General features: G+C 51.1%; 4 protein-coding genes across 4 annotated transcripts; 2 read left to right on the top strand and 2 right to left on the bottom strand.

The window, feature by feature from the left end:
• Positions 1-25: 25 nt before the first annotated feature.
• Asppvi_008666 (putative MFS phospholipid transporter (Git1)) lies at positions 26-1,763 on the bottom strand (the record flags this gene model as incomplete). Its single annotated transcript, XM_043304532.1, has 5 exons — positions 26-121; positions 193-774; positions 826-844; positions 906-1,504; positions 1,581-1,763. The coding sequence occupies 5 exons, from the start codon at positions 1,761-1,763 to the stop codon at positions 26-28; spliced, it is 1,479 nt and encodes a 492-aa protein (XP_043160467.1).
• Positions 1,764-3,475: 1,712 nt separating this feature from the next.
• Asppvi_008665 (proteasome regulatory particle lid subunit RPN7) lies at positions 3,476-5,085 on the top strand (the record flags this gene model as incomplete). Its single annotated transcript, XM_043304531.1, has 3 exons — positions 3,476-3,934; positions 4,014-4,840; positions 4,893-5,085. The coding sequence occupies 3 exons, from the start codon at positions 3,476-3,478 to the stop codon at positions 5,083-5,085; spliced, it is 1,479 nt and encodes a 492-aa protein (XP_043160466.1).
• A 1,684-nt stretch (positions 5,086-6,769) lies between these two features.
• Asppvi_008664 (putative alanine aminotransferase) lies at positions 6,770-8,304 on the top strand (the record flags this gene model as incomplete). The annotated part of the gene is made up of 2 exons (XM_043304530.1): positions 6,770-8,002; positions 8,050-8,304. 2 exons carry the CDS (start codon positions 6,770-6,772, stop codon positions 8,302-8,304), a joined length of 1,488 nt encoding a protein of 495 aa, XP_043160465.1.
• Positions 8,305-10,071: 1,767 nt separating this feature from the next.
• Asppvi_008663 (copper fist DNA-binding domain-containing protein) lies at positions 10,072-11,806 on the bottom strand (the record flags this gene model as incomplete). The annotated part of the gene is made up of 3 exons (XM_043304529.1): positions 10,072-11,435; positions 11,492-11,665; positions 11,731-11,806. The coding sequence occupies 3 exons, from the start codon at positions 11,804-11,806 to the stop codon at positions 10,072-10,074; spliced, it is 1,614 nt and encodes a 537-aa protein (XP_043160464.1).
• Between the last annotated feature and the right edge of the window lie 3,457 nt (positions 11,807-15,263).

Genomic DNA, 15,263 nt, shown 5'->3' with positions numbered 1-15,263 from the left:
TAAGTAGAACAGACAGAAGAATGGATCACTGTTGTGCACGATCATTTCCCAGAGTTGAGGTATCATAACCTTGAGCTTCGAGGTAAGCGCGGAACTTGGCATCCTCTTCGGTAATTGTATCCTAAGAAGTGGTGTCAGTGACTTATCCTGGAATGGTAGCGAGCAAAGTCCATGCTCGAGTCGAGAACATACCTGCCCAATAGATGGCAGCATGAAGTAGGCCAGGAATGCGCTGAAGATGCACAACGAGCTGCTGACAAAGTAAGGATCTTGTCCTTGGCGCACAGCATTGGGAGCGTTATTTTGGATTATTGGGAACACATAAGTGCCAACAAAAGCACCTATCTTGCCAAATGCGGCTGCGATCGCGTAATATTGGCCACGGATGGAAGTTGCACTGGTCTTTGCAGCACATAACCCGATGTTGTCCCCAGGCCCGAATTCACCGAGAGATGAGAAGATGCCGTAGACAACGACAAAGGCAGCAACATTCTTTGCCTCCCTAAGATATACGTAGCAGCCTGCCATGATAAAGCCCACGATACCCTGCAGGGCAACTCCGATTGCCAACGTGTTTCGCGGACCTATCCAGTCGCTCGTCAGTGCACCCAAAAAAGCACCTGGGATGTAGAACAGATTGGTGACTGTGCTCCATCCAAAAGTCTTCCAGAGAGGAGCGCTGTCGCCCAGGATGATGGAGAGCCATTCCGACGAGTAGATGCCGAACGAATAGGATGAAAAATCATAGATGAACCAAATCAGGGAAACCACAAGCTGCTGTAGTTAGTTGAAGGACCATGCGAAGGGCAGGGGAAGGGGCCGAACCAGGCGCTTCCAGTAATACCTGCATAGAGACACGGTCAGCCGCTGTGGTGGAAAGGAGACAGAGATGTCAGGGGCCTTACTTTATAATTAACCAAATAGGGAACTTGTGCATGCGTTGCCTGTTGAATTCCTCCGGCTCGTCCAACTTCAGTCGCAAGTAGAACAGACTCAGGGGCGGAATGACTCCTAGTCCTAGAGCCACACGCCAAGCAGCACGCATGTGGTTCTCGGTAAATATCAACATCAAAATCATGGCAACCAGGGAAGAGACGACGAATCCAAAGTCAATCTGGAAGTTAGTGAACATGATGAACCAGCGATTGCGATGGCCGCTCTTCAGCTCGCCTGTGCTTTCCGCTGCTGCTACACTTCCTGCAGGATACTCCCCACCTATTCCGATTCCTAGAAAGAACCGATACGCGGTCAGAGCGGCGAACAAACCAGCTTGACTACCATGAGCTCCGTAGGAGCCGGCAGAGAGAGCGCTGAAAATGATCAGGATCACCGTGGAGGTCATCAAAGCCCACTTCCTCGACCAATGATCACTGACGTAACCAAAAATGAGTTGACCAAGCACGGTTCCGGCAAAGACGATAGATGAGACATTCCTGCTGGCAGGGGAGTTTTTGTACGTGTCAGGGTAAATCTTGCTTAGCATGGTATTGACCGGCCCAATGACCTAAGTGACAAAGTCAGTAAGCACTCTATTTGGTGGCCAATTGAATGTAGTATCAAGACCTGGGCATATCACATACTCCATTGAGATAGCCGTCAGAAAAGAGACCGGCGCCGCAAGCAATGGTTGGCCAACTGCGCTCCCAGCGACTTTTCTGCGTATTCTCCAGCGGTATCTCTTCGATGGGTATTGGATCGAGAATGTTCGAGGCCTTTTCAGAGGCCATCGAAGGAGAAGGCTGATCGCCTTGCTTAGAAGTCATCATCTCTCCGCGCGTGGTGTAGCAATCTGGCCTTAGCTGGGTTTACAACAGCGCAATAACGGTTGTTCAGAAGTGGGGGGCCACAAGGGAACGAAGTGACCGATAGATTTCCTTGTTGACACGAGGACTGCGGCAACAGATCTCAGTCACTTTCCCAAACCTATACCTCAGAAGAAAGGGGGAATAGAAATGGAAGGATGAAGAGGAGTTTGCAGAAGAAAAAAGTAGGGAGAAGAAACAAGTCCAAGGTTGAAAAGAGGAACCACAATCGCCCCAAAGGGGCACATGGTGAGAACGCATCTCAAAAGACCGATGCTAGCCACTAAATATGCGCCATTCTGAACCCATTACCCCGTTTCCCAGCTTTGTGCATCTTAGTTAGAAGCATCGGCTTTCATCGTCCAACGGCAGTTAATCTTGTGAGATACCGTAGTATCGAGGTGGATATAGTGGGGCCACTTCCCTAGCGGATGGACTAAGCTTTGCCTTACTGTGAGTTAGTTCATCCCTCATTTTGTATTGTTATTGGACGCCCACCAAATCAATCTAAAAGTCGGTAGAATCCGGTCGAAACTAGAAACAGAGCATGTGGCCATGTGCCGCGCATTTACGCAATGTCGTAGGTAGAATTAGATGCGTTATCTTCTCGGGGTATCGGCAATGCAGGTGGCTACCTACAGATAAGTACAGACCACAGATGCATTAGATGTTGTCGTACCGATCAGCTAGACTTACCATAAGCGCATGCTTCTAGGAACATCTTGCCGTAAGTATTGAAATAAAAGATTATCTCGAAGCCCCTGTCCTCAGAGAAGTTGATTCTTTCTAGGCGGACACCGAATGCAGGGGGAGTAAGTTGTTGTCATTAGCGACTATCATCTGGTGGAAAAGCCAAGACTGGAGGCAGACAGACAACATAGTAGGTGTTTAATCCTTGTCATAATCTGACAGGACCTTGCTTCTGTTCAAGGATAACGGAAATATTCTTAGTGTTATGCAGAGCACTGGTTTTGACGCTCAATATATCGACAATAGGTAGCGCTTGTATCATGTGTCGATCTTGGAACTTCCTATAGGACATTTTTTGATGCCGACGATGCCCACTTGCATTGTAAGCGTCGGCTCTCCAAAGCAGCACTTACGGTTCGTGGCAGCGCGTAAATTCACAGGATCGAGATCTCAGGCAATATCAGACGTCATGGGCCTAGAATGAGCAAGTTGACAAGCTATATATGCACCTATGGACAATTTGACCAACCCTGGAGCGCCAGCAGTATCATACAAATATACTTCGTAGTTAGCATCCAATTCAGGGACAGGCAGCTTGGAAATATATTGCTGGAGAGAACAGGTGTGGCATAACCGGACTCAACCTGAAGTCGGAGGTACATGTTCAAAACACAAGAGAGACGCGTCAGGTCACATTTAGAAACGAATTGCTTAATGTACTCAATTTCTATTCTTCAAAACTACAGTAATTGTCAAATATTMATGCAATCGACCAACGATGGTGGACAACATTGGCGTCGGACCGGAACTTCTTTGATCCAGCTGAGCTCAGCTACGTTACGTGATGTGTCTGCTGCGACCAGATTCCCGTCAACAGACCTACCTACACAAGCATCGCTACTACTCACCAAGACCCATTTTCGCCATTCTCTCCCTCAGCCTCATCCATCTCTTGTCATAATTTCCTACATCCCATTGCCGTTATGGGGTCTGATCCGCAGTACATCAAGTTCCCTGATCTCACCCTCGCACAGCATGTCTTCAACCTTTCCAACCCATCATGCCCCCAGACAGTACGACAGACGTCGCTGAAGAGAATTCAGGATGCCATCTCAGAGCATAAGATGGCTCCTCTTTACCGACACCTCGCACATCCCGTCGAAGGCATTCTGAACTATTCTGGCGAAGGTGTACCTCAGCACAGCACCCACGGGTCGAACAAGACTTTGATCACCTCCAACTTGCTGGCGTCTCGGAAACCGTCACAGAAGATCGATTTTCCATGGGATGAAGCGCTGTACCAGTCTTTGGTCGAGGATAACAAGAAAGAGCTGGAAGCCTTCCAGAAGGAAGAAGACGAGGCTGAAGAAGCAGCTGGTGAGACTGAGGTGTTGGCCGCACGGGGAAAGCGTGCCGAATTCTGGGCACGGGTAGGAGACAAGGTGCGTTGACAGATTTATAGCGCAGTCATCAATGAGGCTTGTCAGGGGTCGGATACTAATACATCGTTGTATCGTGTAGGACAAAGCTATTGAGTCACACGAGGCGCTCCTCGAGAAGACAACGTTCCTCGGAACCAAGATTGATCTCGTTCTTGCCATGGTTCGAATTGGCCTCTTCTTTGGCGATGCCGTGTCCGTCAAGAAGAATATCGAAAAGGCGGATAGTCTGATCGAGAGTGGTGGTGACTGGGACCGGAGGAATCGTCTCAAGGCTTACAAGGGCCTCCATCTGCTCATTGTTCGTTCCTACAACCTCGCGGCTCCTCTTCTTCTCGATAGTCTGTCTACATTTACGAGCTACGAGCTGTGCAGCTATTCCGCTCTGGTCATCTACTCGGTCCTTGCGGGCTCGTTGTCCCTAAAGCGAGTAGACTTCAAAGCAAAGGTCGTGGATGCCCCTGAAATCAAGGCGATCCTCGGAGCTGGGGAGGACAGATTGGCTGCTCTGACCGGCGAAATCTCGGCTGGACAAGGTGCTCGGGATGAGGAGATGAAGGATGCATCGGTTTCTACGGCCACTCCAGGCACCGCCACCACCGCGGTCAATTTGACCACCTTGGGAACAGGTTCTGGCCTCCAGGCCGAGACAGAACCCCCCGTTGACTTTTCGTCTCTCGCCAACTTGGTTGATAGCCTTTACAGCGGCAACTACCGCACATTTTTCCGGGCATTGGCGGCTGTGGAAGATAATTTCCTCACTCAGGACCGGTACCTGTACGAACACCGGGCCTGGTTCGTTCGGGAGATGAGACTCCGCGCCTACCAGCAGCTGCTGCAAAGCTACCGGGTGGTTGGGTTGAACAGCATGGCAAATGACTTTGGTGTCACTGTCGACTTCCTGGATCGGTAAGATGCGACCCGTTACGTGTAACCATACAATGACTGATAGTGAATGCAGGGATTTGGCCAAGTTTATTGCCAGCAACCGTATCGCGTGCACCATTGATCGAGTGAATGGAATCATTGAGACGAACCGGCCTGACGACAAGAACAAGCAGTATGCTGATTTGGTCAAGCATGGTGATGCCCTCATCACGAAGCTTCAGAAGTACGGCCAGGCCGTGCGGCTACGGGGCAGCGAACGAAGCTAGAGAAATGGTCTGAGTGGCAGGTTACGATTATCCCTAGTCATTGACGCAGTGAACTTGATCATTTGGATGATGCAGCGATTGATGTCTGTCTATTTTTGAATTTGATAGAGCAAAAGCAAGCGAGGCTGCTGTATCATACACTAATGACCGAAGACAACATGGTCTAATCGCATGATATGGTCTGATCTAGTGGACAACTAGTGAGCTCAGTGATTTGTAATTGCATTGACCGAAGATATCTTGGGTTCGTCAAGTTAATGAGGCGTCAGCTCAGCGCCAGTCATGTTCATACCGGACTCTCACACGTCGGTGAACGAATCTGGTTCATCGAGGCGGCTTCCTACATTGTAGGCACGCAGGAAGAGTAACTTGAATACCATAATAATACTCCACTATGTGGCCCCCAGTCTTAATAAGATATTATTATAGCATTGTCAGGTAGTAGTCAACCCTCTTCGGACGAGGCCGAACTCGCTCTGCAGAAGCACCTTCTGGAAACTCTTAATAATATAGGAGATATGCACACGCTTGCGATGTCCGAATCGATAAGAATTGGTTTTAATACTGATCAACATCATGGTAGGCTGGATTTCCCCGTGCTACGGATGGTTATTGGGCGGCGAGCAGCATCACCTGCGATAGCTAGGATCCAACCATGTTTCAAACGCAGAATATATCTTCGACAACCTTCGTTTTGTTTTCCTAATTAGGTATTTATGAAGCTATGAAGGATCGAGGTGCAGAATGCCTGAACTTAACCTCGGATGAACCCCGGCATGCTCCGACTCTGGATTCCAGAACCGGGACGATTACCCGGTGGATGAAAATTCTGGTCCAAAAGCAATGGCACGTTGATGACTCGATTATATACCCCATAATCTGGCAAACTATTACCCAATATCTCTAACTGTAAGGGGAGACGAATCCAGCTCCGATGGTTGCCGCGGGGGACGGCGCTGAGTGCTGAGTCAGCGAGCCAACGATGGCCAGAACCGTTTTGACTCACCGCCTGCAGAAATTCGCTCACCGCGTGTTTTCCCGCGATTGGGGGTCATTTTTTCCCAGACGGTCTTTTTTGCTTTTACCCTCTGTATCCTGTCTGCTGAGGAAGAGCGCAAAGCGCTACTGTTAGATCTTTCTTCGCATCCCACGCGCGGAGAAGGAAAAGAAAAAGGAGGAAGCCATTCCATTGCCCGGTTAAGACCCGAAACACAGTATGACTTGGCAGCTTAGGCTCGCATCCCACATGCGGGCATCGCCGGTGGCCTTGGGACGTCCAGTTTCCCGGCCGATTATTCGGTTGCCGCGCCGTCAGGCTTTCTGCTGGGCGGCAGGGCTACCCGCGGGGGTCTCCAGCCCCAGGACCTCTCCAGGTACGTTTTGTCTTGCTTTCGGCAGATTTCCCTAGCTCCGTTTGGCCCCGAAGGATCGTCCGATCAGCCAACCATCAAATGTTATTGGATGTCCCTTCAATTTGAGGCAATAAATGCGTGGATTGGCACTTGGCATACGGCCACGTCCCTTCCCCTCATCTCGTGACAATGCATCCATTTTTCTCCGTACCCACCCCACCATCGAGTCAAATCATTTTCTGTCTCAGGTACATAATGTATGGGTTGATCTCGAGGGGCCGCAATTACCATAGAAAACTGACCCGTAGTCGCGAACAACCACAGAACCCACCATGACCGTGACATATACCACCAAGCGGACCGCTTCTGATCTCGGCCCTCGTCGTCTTTGTGCCGACAATATCAATCCCAACGTCAAGGAAGCCAAGTATGCTGTCCGTGGTGAGCTTGCCGTCAAGGCGGAGGAGTACCGTGTGAGATTGGCCAAGGGAGACAAGTCCTTGCCCTTCGACAGTGTCATCTTCGCCAATATTGGCAACCCCCAGCAGCTGGATCAGAAACCCATCACCTTCTTCCGTCAAGTACTCAGTCTCCTCGAGAACCCCGCACTGCTGGAGAAACCGGAGGCTCTGCGTTCGTCTTTCGGCTACAACCAGGACGTCATTGACCGGGCCAAGAAGCTTCTTGCGGACATTCAGAGCGTCGGTGCCTACAGTCACAGCCAGGGAGCGCCATTAATCCGGGAGAGCGTGGCGAGATTCATCGAGGAGCGTGACGGCTTCCCCGCCAACCCTCAAGACCTGTACCTCTGCGCGGGTGCCTCGTCCGGTGTCAGCACCCTGCTGAACGTCATCTGCAACGCCCCCAGCGCTGGTGTCCTTGTGCCGATTCCCCAATATCCTCTGTACACCGCCACCCTGTCTCTTCTCAATGCGCAGTGCGTCCCATACCTCCTGGAGGAGGACAAGGCCTGGGGTACAGACGTGGAGGCCATCCGGCAATCTCTGGTGCGCGCCAAGGCCGATGGCACCGAGGTTCGTGCCATCGTTGTCATCAACCCCGGTAACCCGACGGGTGCCTCACTGAGCCCCGAGGACATCAAGAGCGTCCTTGACGTCGCCGCAGAGGAGAAGCTGGTCGTCATTGCCGACGAGGTGTACCAAACCAACGTCTTCGTGGGCGAGTTCACATCGTTCAAGAAGAGACTGCGCCAGCTCCAGCAGGAGGTGCCTGGCAAGTACGACAACGTCGAACTCGCTTCTCTGCACAGTGTGTCCAAGGGTATGGTGGGCGAATGCGGCCACCGAGGCGGTTACTTCGAGCTCGTCGGATTCGACCCCTTGGTCGCCGCCGAGATCTACAAGTTTGTCAGCATCATGCTGTGCCCGCCGGTGATCGGTCAGTGTCTGGTCGAGCTTATGGTGAACCCACCCAAGAAGGGCGAGCCCAGTTACGAGTTGTATGAGAAGGAGTACAACGGCATTAGCAATGGCCTACACAAGCGTGCCCTCGCCCTGTACGAAGCCTTCAAGCAGATGGAGGGTGTCGAATGCCAAGAGCCTCAGGTACGTTACCTTCTCCTTGACTCAATACTGTCTCTAACGTCATGCAGGGCGCCATGTACCTTTTCCCCAGCATCACCCTGCCCCCCAAGGCCGTCGAAGCCGCCGCTGCCGAAGGCCGGCCCGCCGACGAGTTCTACTGCCTGCGCCTCCTTGACGCAACTGGCGTTTGCGTGGTCCCCGGTTCCGGTTTTGGACAGAAGGAGAACACCCTCCACTTCCGCACGACCTTCCTTGCCCCCGGCACTGACTGGGTCGAGCGAATCGTCAAGTTCCACGCCGAGTTCATGGCCAAGTATAAATAGCGTCCTCATTGGGCTGTTACGAATCTCTTTTCTTCGAGTGATACTATAGGAAGACATGCTGCGAGGCATGTGATGGATACCCTGGAAATTAAAATGATATAGAAGGCAGAGTATATAGTCGTGGTTGTAGACATGAAATGTCATATACTCGACTCGGTTGAACCTCGCTTAGCTTACGTTGCTTGGTGAATTGAACCAATCAACCCACAAAAAGAGACTTAGATACCACCGCAGGACAACACACCGAAAGATCCCAAGCAAAACGGAGCAGCACATGCAGCTCTAGAATTACCCAATACTAGTACTCCGTAGCCAGGTCTGAATCCAAGGTGAGAACTGCTGGCGGCAGAGACTAGCACAACACATACCACGGCTATCACGGCACCAGACCCGAGACAGAGAGAACCCTGAAGGCAACAAGGGATGTAGTGCTACCTGGCATGCGTTGCGCTGCGTCATTGTCCTGGAAGTTCGTACGTACGCATCCATGTGATGCAAACGCAAACGCAACACAGACAGGAAGACCCCAAACCCAAACCCAAGCCAAAGCCAAAGCCAAGTTGCAACAAGCCTTGACGCAAAGCTTGTCAGCCTCCCTTGCAGTGAACGCAGTAACAAGTGGACGAGCGAACGACGCGGTGAGCAAAGTGCCCGCGCCCTCTCAGAATCAAGGGCTCGAGGCACCCTATGAATAGTAAATAGTAAATCCCGACGCAAGGCTACTGCATCCCACATGCGAACCGGCGCCGCGCAGTCGTCATGGCAAATGCAAATGCAAATGCACAGACAGCACAGGAGAGGAGAGGGCTACGTAGCTGAGCTGAACCTGAAACTGCGATGGACGCAAGCCACCTCGGCCTTGCAGCGGCATTCCATTCGGAGGTGCGTATCCCTGTGTACTATGTATGTACGAAGACTGCGTGGGCCATCCCTGCGGCGGGAAGGTTTCGAGACCTCCACTATAGGAGTACTAGTACGCTTCCATTTCATCACACGGAATGTTCAGAAGTGAATAGCCATTTGCTAATTGCATCATTAAGAGTCACACGTCCACGATAGACTTCTCGATCCCACCGGTCGCTGTGTCGCTGTCGCTGGATTGGTAGGTGAATAATACTCCGAAATACACACCGCCACTTATGCTGCCGGATACCTACGAATCATCTACGTATGTGGGTACTGTACGGAGTATGTCTGGCTAGTTCATGCAACAGGCGCATACAGAATAATACGAGACATGCAAATCCATGCAACTACAGTACCTTTACCTTAGTAGATCGTACTAAACGCGGATCAGAACATGATCAAATCTATTGTGCATAATCAAGATCTTTTGAACTGCATGAAACCACCAAACAGTGGTGATCAGGATATCTATAGATGCAATGACACGGAATAGCAAGCCAACCATGACTGGGAGCATCACGACTGCCTGGCCTGTACATGAGGACAAAGTCAAACCATTGCCGATTCAGTGGTCATGGGATATACAGAGCCAGCGACTGCACAGTAAAAGGAAAAAAGAAAATTGAACGGGAATCTTGATATAGATCTGAAATGCTAGGGTAGCGTCAGACGATTCCGAGCTGCGCTAATCGAACAAAACGAATGTCAAAAATAATCAGGAAATAATCATCATCTCTCATCAAGGTCATGAGGGCGTAGGTCGTCACTCAGACGGTGTGGAGGTGGTGGAGGAGAAGATAGCCGCAACTAGATTCAGGGAAGCTGGAAAGACAGTGCCGAGCAGACGATGTACTGGTACTATTACACCCAGGGCGGGGTATAAAAGTTGCCATTACTGTCGTCCATGGACGGAGCACTGGAATCAAACATAGCAGTAGGCCACAAGGTATCCGTAGGAGACGTCGTCATCGGCAGGCTCGTCGTCGAATCAGGCATCGGCTTGAAGGTGTCTGCATCGGTCAAAGGGACGAACGTGTTTTGCGCAGGGAGGGGCTTAGGTTCCACGCCCATGCTAGCCTGTAGCTGATGTTCCAAGGCGGCAGTCGACTCGTTGGCGGTCTTGAGGAAGTCGTCGATGTCAATCGCCTCGAGATTGTTCGAAGACAACAGCTGAGCTTGCGGCAGACCAATGAACGAGGAGGCGGAACTGAGGCGGAAATGATCGAAATCCGAACCATCGCTCGCACTGTGCATATCATGCAGATCGCCACTAGTATTTCCAAGTCCAGACAGCGGTCCAAAATCCTCGGCTTCAGAGATGTCACCTGACGAGGACGGGGCGGTGAATCCGGGCGCCATCGAATTGTAGTCGAAGCTCGCGTACGAAGGCGCTTGTGTGCTGGTCGCGGTGGGAACATCTGATGAATACAGAGGGAAATTGGACCAATCGACCGGAGGCGCGCTAAAGGCAGCAGAATTCAGAGGCAGGTCGCTGTCGGGCGACGCGAAGAAAGGCTCCTTGTACGGATCTTGGAGTGCCAGAGAGGTCACGGGGGATGTCGACGTGGCCGCAGTCGTCGTCGGGAACGAGGGGAATGAGACATCAAGAGGCGGCATGCTAGTCACGACCGGATCAAGCGAGTTCAAGGGGATTTGACCCAGGGGCGCTGGTATTGACTCCGCTGCGCCGCTAGAAGACTGATCCATAGACGGCTGAGCTTGAGGGAAGAATGAAGACATGTCGAGCGGAGGTACGTTCGTGCTGATATCTTCCGCAGCAGAGGCTGGGCCATTATCAGGCGATCCATGTTCAGAATTGACAAGTCGCTGTTGCGAACCGTTCGACTGCGTTTCCGACTGCACCTGGCTGGCAAAGGCTTTCTCCAGAAAAGTTGGCTCGGTCAAAGGCAGGAATTCAACCGATCGGCGAGGAATATCGGATGTAGCGTGGATTGTATGTGAGCGCGGAATCGTGTAGGGCAGACCACACTTGTGTGCCATGTCATTGTGCTTGTGAGCCGGCTTGTGGTGACCATCGCGGAAGACAGTGAGCATGCTTTCCGACTTGGCCGAAGTCAACTGGGGCTTCTTGGGCGGCTCCGACGGTGCTGCAGGCGGATGCGGAGGCAGACCGGTTTCCGGAACAGTATCTAGATGGGGTTCCTTCTTCAGCGCGCAGGTACAGCGCTGACCATGAATGCAGCCACATTTTGGACGGGAGTCCTCTGTAAAAATCTTAATCAGAAATACTGAACCAAAGTGCCATCGCCAACATGCTCACGCTTGAGATCCCGTTTGTCAACGGCGTGGGGATCTAAATCATTCTTGTGGCTATTCTTCTTCTTATCACCACACTCGCACCTTGTGTGGGTTGTCCGTGACTTGCGTAGGCCGCGACAGTGGGCGCATTGAGAGACTGGACGGCCTTTTTTGTTGATGTGGGTCAAGGGGCGGTCTATATTTGGTATGTCAGCCACCAGGATCGGCGAGGTTCTTTTCTGCGAGGAATGTGTCACTTACCACTATGGTGACAGCTGCTGACTCGGTGACCCCGGACGCAAGCTTCACAAGCCCACTTCTCGCCATCAATGAGCATCGCGGGTTACTGGGTCGAAAACATGCGATGACTCGCGATGAGTGACAATTTGAACTTGAGGAGGTATTGGGCACGGGTGGTAGGAAAAGAGAGAGCACGGTCTCTCGAGTCCTAGTAGACAGATTCTTTTTTTGCGAATTTAAAGCGATAATATAAAAACCGAACAGGAAGCCCTGTCGGGACGAATCGAAAGAGCCGTCAAGGCGAGATTCGAGAGTTGTATGTGCGGTCCGTCAAGGCGATCGGACCGACAGAGAACCAAGGGAAACTCCAACAAAGCAAGGGTATCTTCCAACTGAATTTTCCCAATGCACCTGAACAAATGTCACAGAAACGCCGTTCCACCTGAATAAGGGTCGAGTCGCAACTGAGGGTATAATTTTTCGTCGAGGTCGAATTGAAGCGAGAGGGAGGTAGGGAGATAGGTAGATGAGCGAAATCGGGGTTATTGTCCTTGCAGGTTGTAGTGTCGTTCAAACTGTAGTATCAACCACCGAGAGGAACGCGAAAAGATCAATTGAGAAGAGAGGAGAGGTGAAAGGGGGGCCAAAGCCTACGCACCGTTTGGCGCCGGCCGTGAGACAGGACACCAAATACCGGCTGTGGCGGCCAAAGTAGAGGGAGAAAGACGATCGATGACGGGCAGGATTGCGATATAACCCTGTGAGAGAGGAGAAGAGAAAAGAAAGGAAGAAGGGGAAAGGAAGAGGAGGGGAGGACCGGGGATGAAGTACTTCGTTTTAGTGTTGGGGGCCTTTGGGGGGGCGCACACACAGAGAGAGGCACAGCAACAGTACCTTAGTGGGCTTTGCCGCAATTTGGAAACAGTCTCCCATGCTTTATTTTACAGTTACCGCACTATACGTAATGTCAGAGGTAACAGGATGTCAGAGGTATCCAGGTACCGCCCTGCCTGAGTTCAACTAAGCAGGGCTATGGCCCGCTGACTGGAAGTGTAGGCCAGAAACTGCGTGAGTGGCTACTGTGCCCATCCGTATGTATGGTAATTTTTGAAATCACCACCCTACCATACTGTATATTACATAATGAGACAGGCTGGACTCCAATGAACGGCTGGTCCCGAAGAAATACCACACTAGACCCGTTTGATATGGACTAGCAAAGTACATTGACTAACACAAAACGGGGGGGAAATGCTATTGAAACACGTTGTCAAGCCCAGACGATTCTACATTCCATTAACCTGCAAGACCACGGTGTTGCCGATGAGAAGGGACGATGAAGAATACTCATTACGATTCGAGGAATGTACCTGTTTCTTTGTGACCGTCCTCGCCGGTCCAGACATGGTGCAAGCAAGAAAAATTGGAATGCTTCGTGGTCTGGTCCACCCGCCATAATACTCGAAGCGGATCCATGGATGACAGTGTGCATGAACACACGCACAGTTTGTGGACAAGTGTGGCCGCTACCGTTGTCTCATCCATCATTTTCTGGGGAGAAAATTTCTGCCCTTGACCTTGATATTATTATGGACCTCAATTCCTTCCCTGATCAGCCTTGTCAGATCACCTTCTGGTCATATCATTTAGATTGAACGTGGACAAGTATTAACGGCGCATCGTGTGGTACGAAAATTCCACTGCCGTCAATTGTCATACATGTATAATGTAGCCAGGTACAATGACACACTCTCAATTGGTAAAACCGCATGTAACACTCGACTGGAAATCCCAGTGACTTGGAAGAATACGATCAATGTGTAGTGACCTCTTCAGGTTTCCGACATAAAAGTCCTGTGCACTATCAGACACTCCGCAGAGGCCACAGCCTACGAACTACGCTCCTCCCCAATGTCTCCAGTCCTCCGCGTTCTTGGCCTTTTGAGGGTCAGAGTTGATACCCTAGTTTACGTGATACCCATATTATCCAGGCCTTAGGGTTCAGCAAGGGTGGAGAATCGAACAAATATGAAATGTGGAATCCAGCTAAACTTTGTGTGTTGGTCGATGGATCCCATTAATAATATTACGAAATCCTGGGGCAGCAACCCGCTAGATCTCCAGACTGACCAGGCGCCAGCGTGCAGAGGAGTCTTGGATCAGGTTTTGCAGGTGAGATCCAACAGAAAACTTCAAACCGTCAGTAATATCTCCACGGAATAGTGCACTCGAGTAAAGGAATCTGTTCATACCTTCAGGCTATCCGGTTACGGAGTATGTATCCGACCTATTGCCCAATAACAAGCGGATGATTGCCACCCATTTTCTAGAAAACTTATGGCCATCTTCCATGCAGAAAGGAGCCATCGATCACAACCAACCAATTTCGACGAGTCCATGGGTTGGGAAACGTGCGCCTGGACATGAAATCGCATTGGGCCATGGTTGACTAATTTCATTGTGCCACTCTTTTCCATTCGTCGTCTCCTGTAACTTCATCGAAGTCTCTCTATATCGACCTACAGCCAAAGTCCTCTCGGCTGCCCGTGATGCCAGTCGGGATGCGCATCAGGCGCAGGACTACCACTACGGAGTACCTACTGTCGATTACGCGGTCATTTGTGGTACCTTACTTACTGTCCAGGGCTGTACTGCAAAATCAAATACAGCTTAGGTTGCTTTGCTCACCTCCCAGCTGACGGTCCAGTCTTACGTCCTTATGGACACCAACGTTAAAACGTCCACCCGCTTTGATTGGCATGAAGGATTCACGATCCGATCACCAACAACGCTGACAAGAATCCCCGGTAATTCTCCTGGTTGGCGTACTACAACTGCAGGATGGCGTCACAGCTTCTTCTTTGGGGCATATGCAGCTTTCTTGGATGGCTCTTCTAGTACAGGTTATCTGGAGGTATCTAGCCCGTATTCTGTCGTTCTACGCGCGCTGGGGCGGACGGTCATGTGGCGGGGACCTGATCTGCGCCGTTCGATCTCTTCCTCCGCCAATCATAGCCACTCTGTGACCCGGCAAGGGTAAAACCGGGTCTTTCGGCGCCCCATCCTCGTTCTTATCCGGCGAACAAACGGCGGCCAAGTAGTTAGCAGCTGGTACCTATTCTGGCCTTTACGAGGCCTCTCTTGGCCGGTGAACAGTGTTGGCACTCAAAGAGGTATGGCACTTGGAACAAATCAGGTACAGTGGTATCTACTACTACTCTGTAAGTCTTGGGAGGAGTCCAGGTATATCGAGGGAATGATATCGGAACCCTGGGCCTGAGCGTCCAAGCGGCTCCATCTGACGATCAGCGTAAGGGGAATATGTATCTGTCCACTGAGAAAATACGATCTTTCGACGTCATGCGAAAATGGAAAACACCCTTGGAGACTTGCACCTGTACAGTATCTACATGGAAGACCAAGGAAACAGGGACGTCTCTGGACAACATTGAATGATCCCCAGAAGGCCTGGCCCACTCATTGACTGCAATGTACAATCGCACTATGTAACCCAAGTGTTGACCAGTTGTTCCGTTCATAGACGAGAGGCTAAA

Source organism: Aspergillus pseudoviridinutans, assembly GCF_018340605.1.
Source record: "Aspergillus pseudoviridinutans IFM 55266 DNA, scaffold_6, whole genome shotgun sequence".
NCBI lineage: Eukaryota > Fungi > Ascomycota > Eurotiomycetes > Eurotiales > Aspergillaceae > Aspergillus > Aspergillus pseudoviridinutans.
The sequence above is the reverse complement of the archived record's forward strand: the minus strand, read 5'-3'. Positions and strand labels throughout refer to the sequence as shown.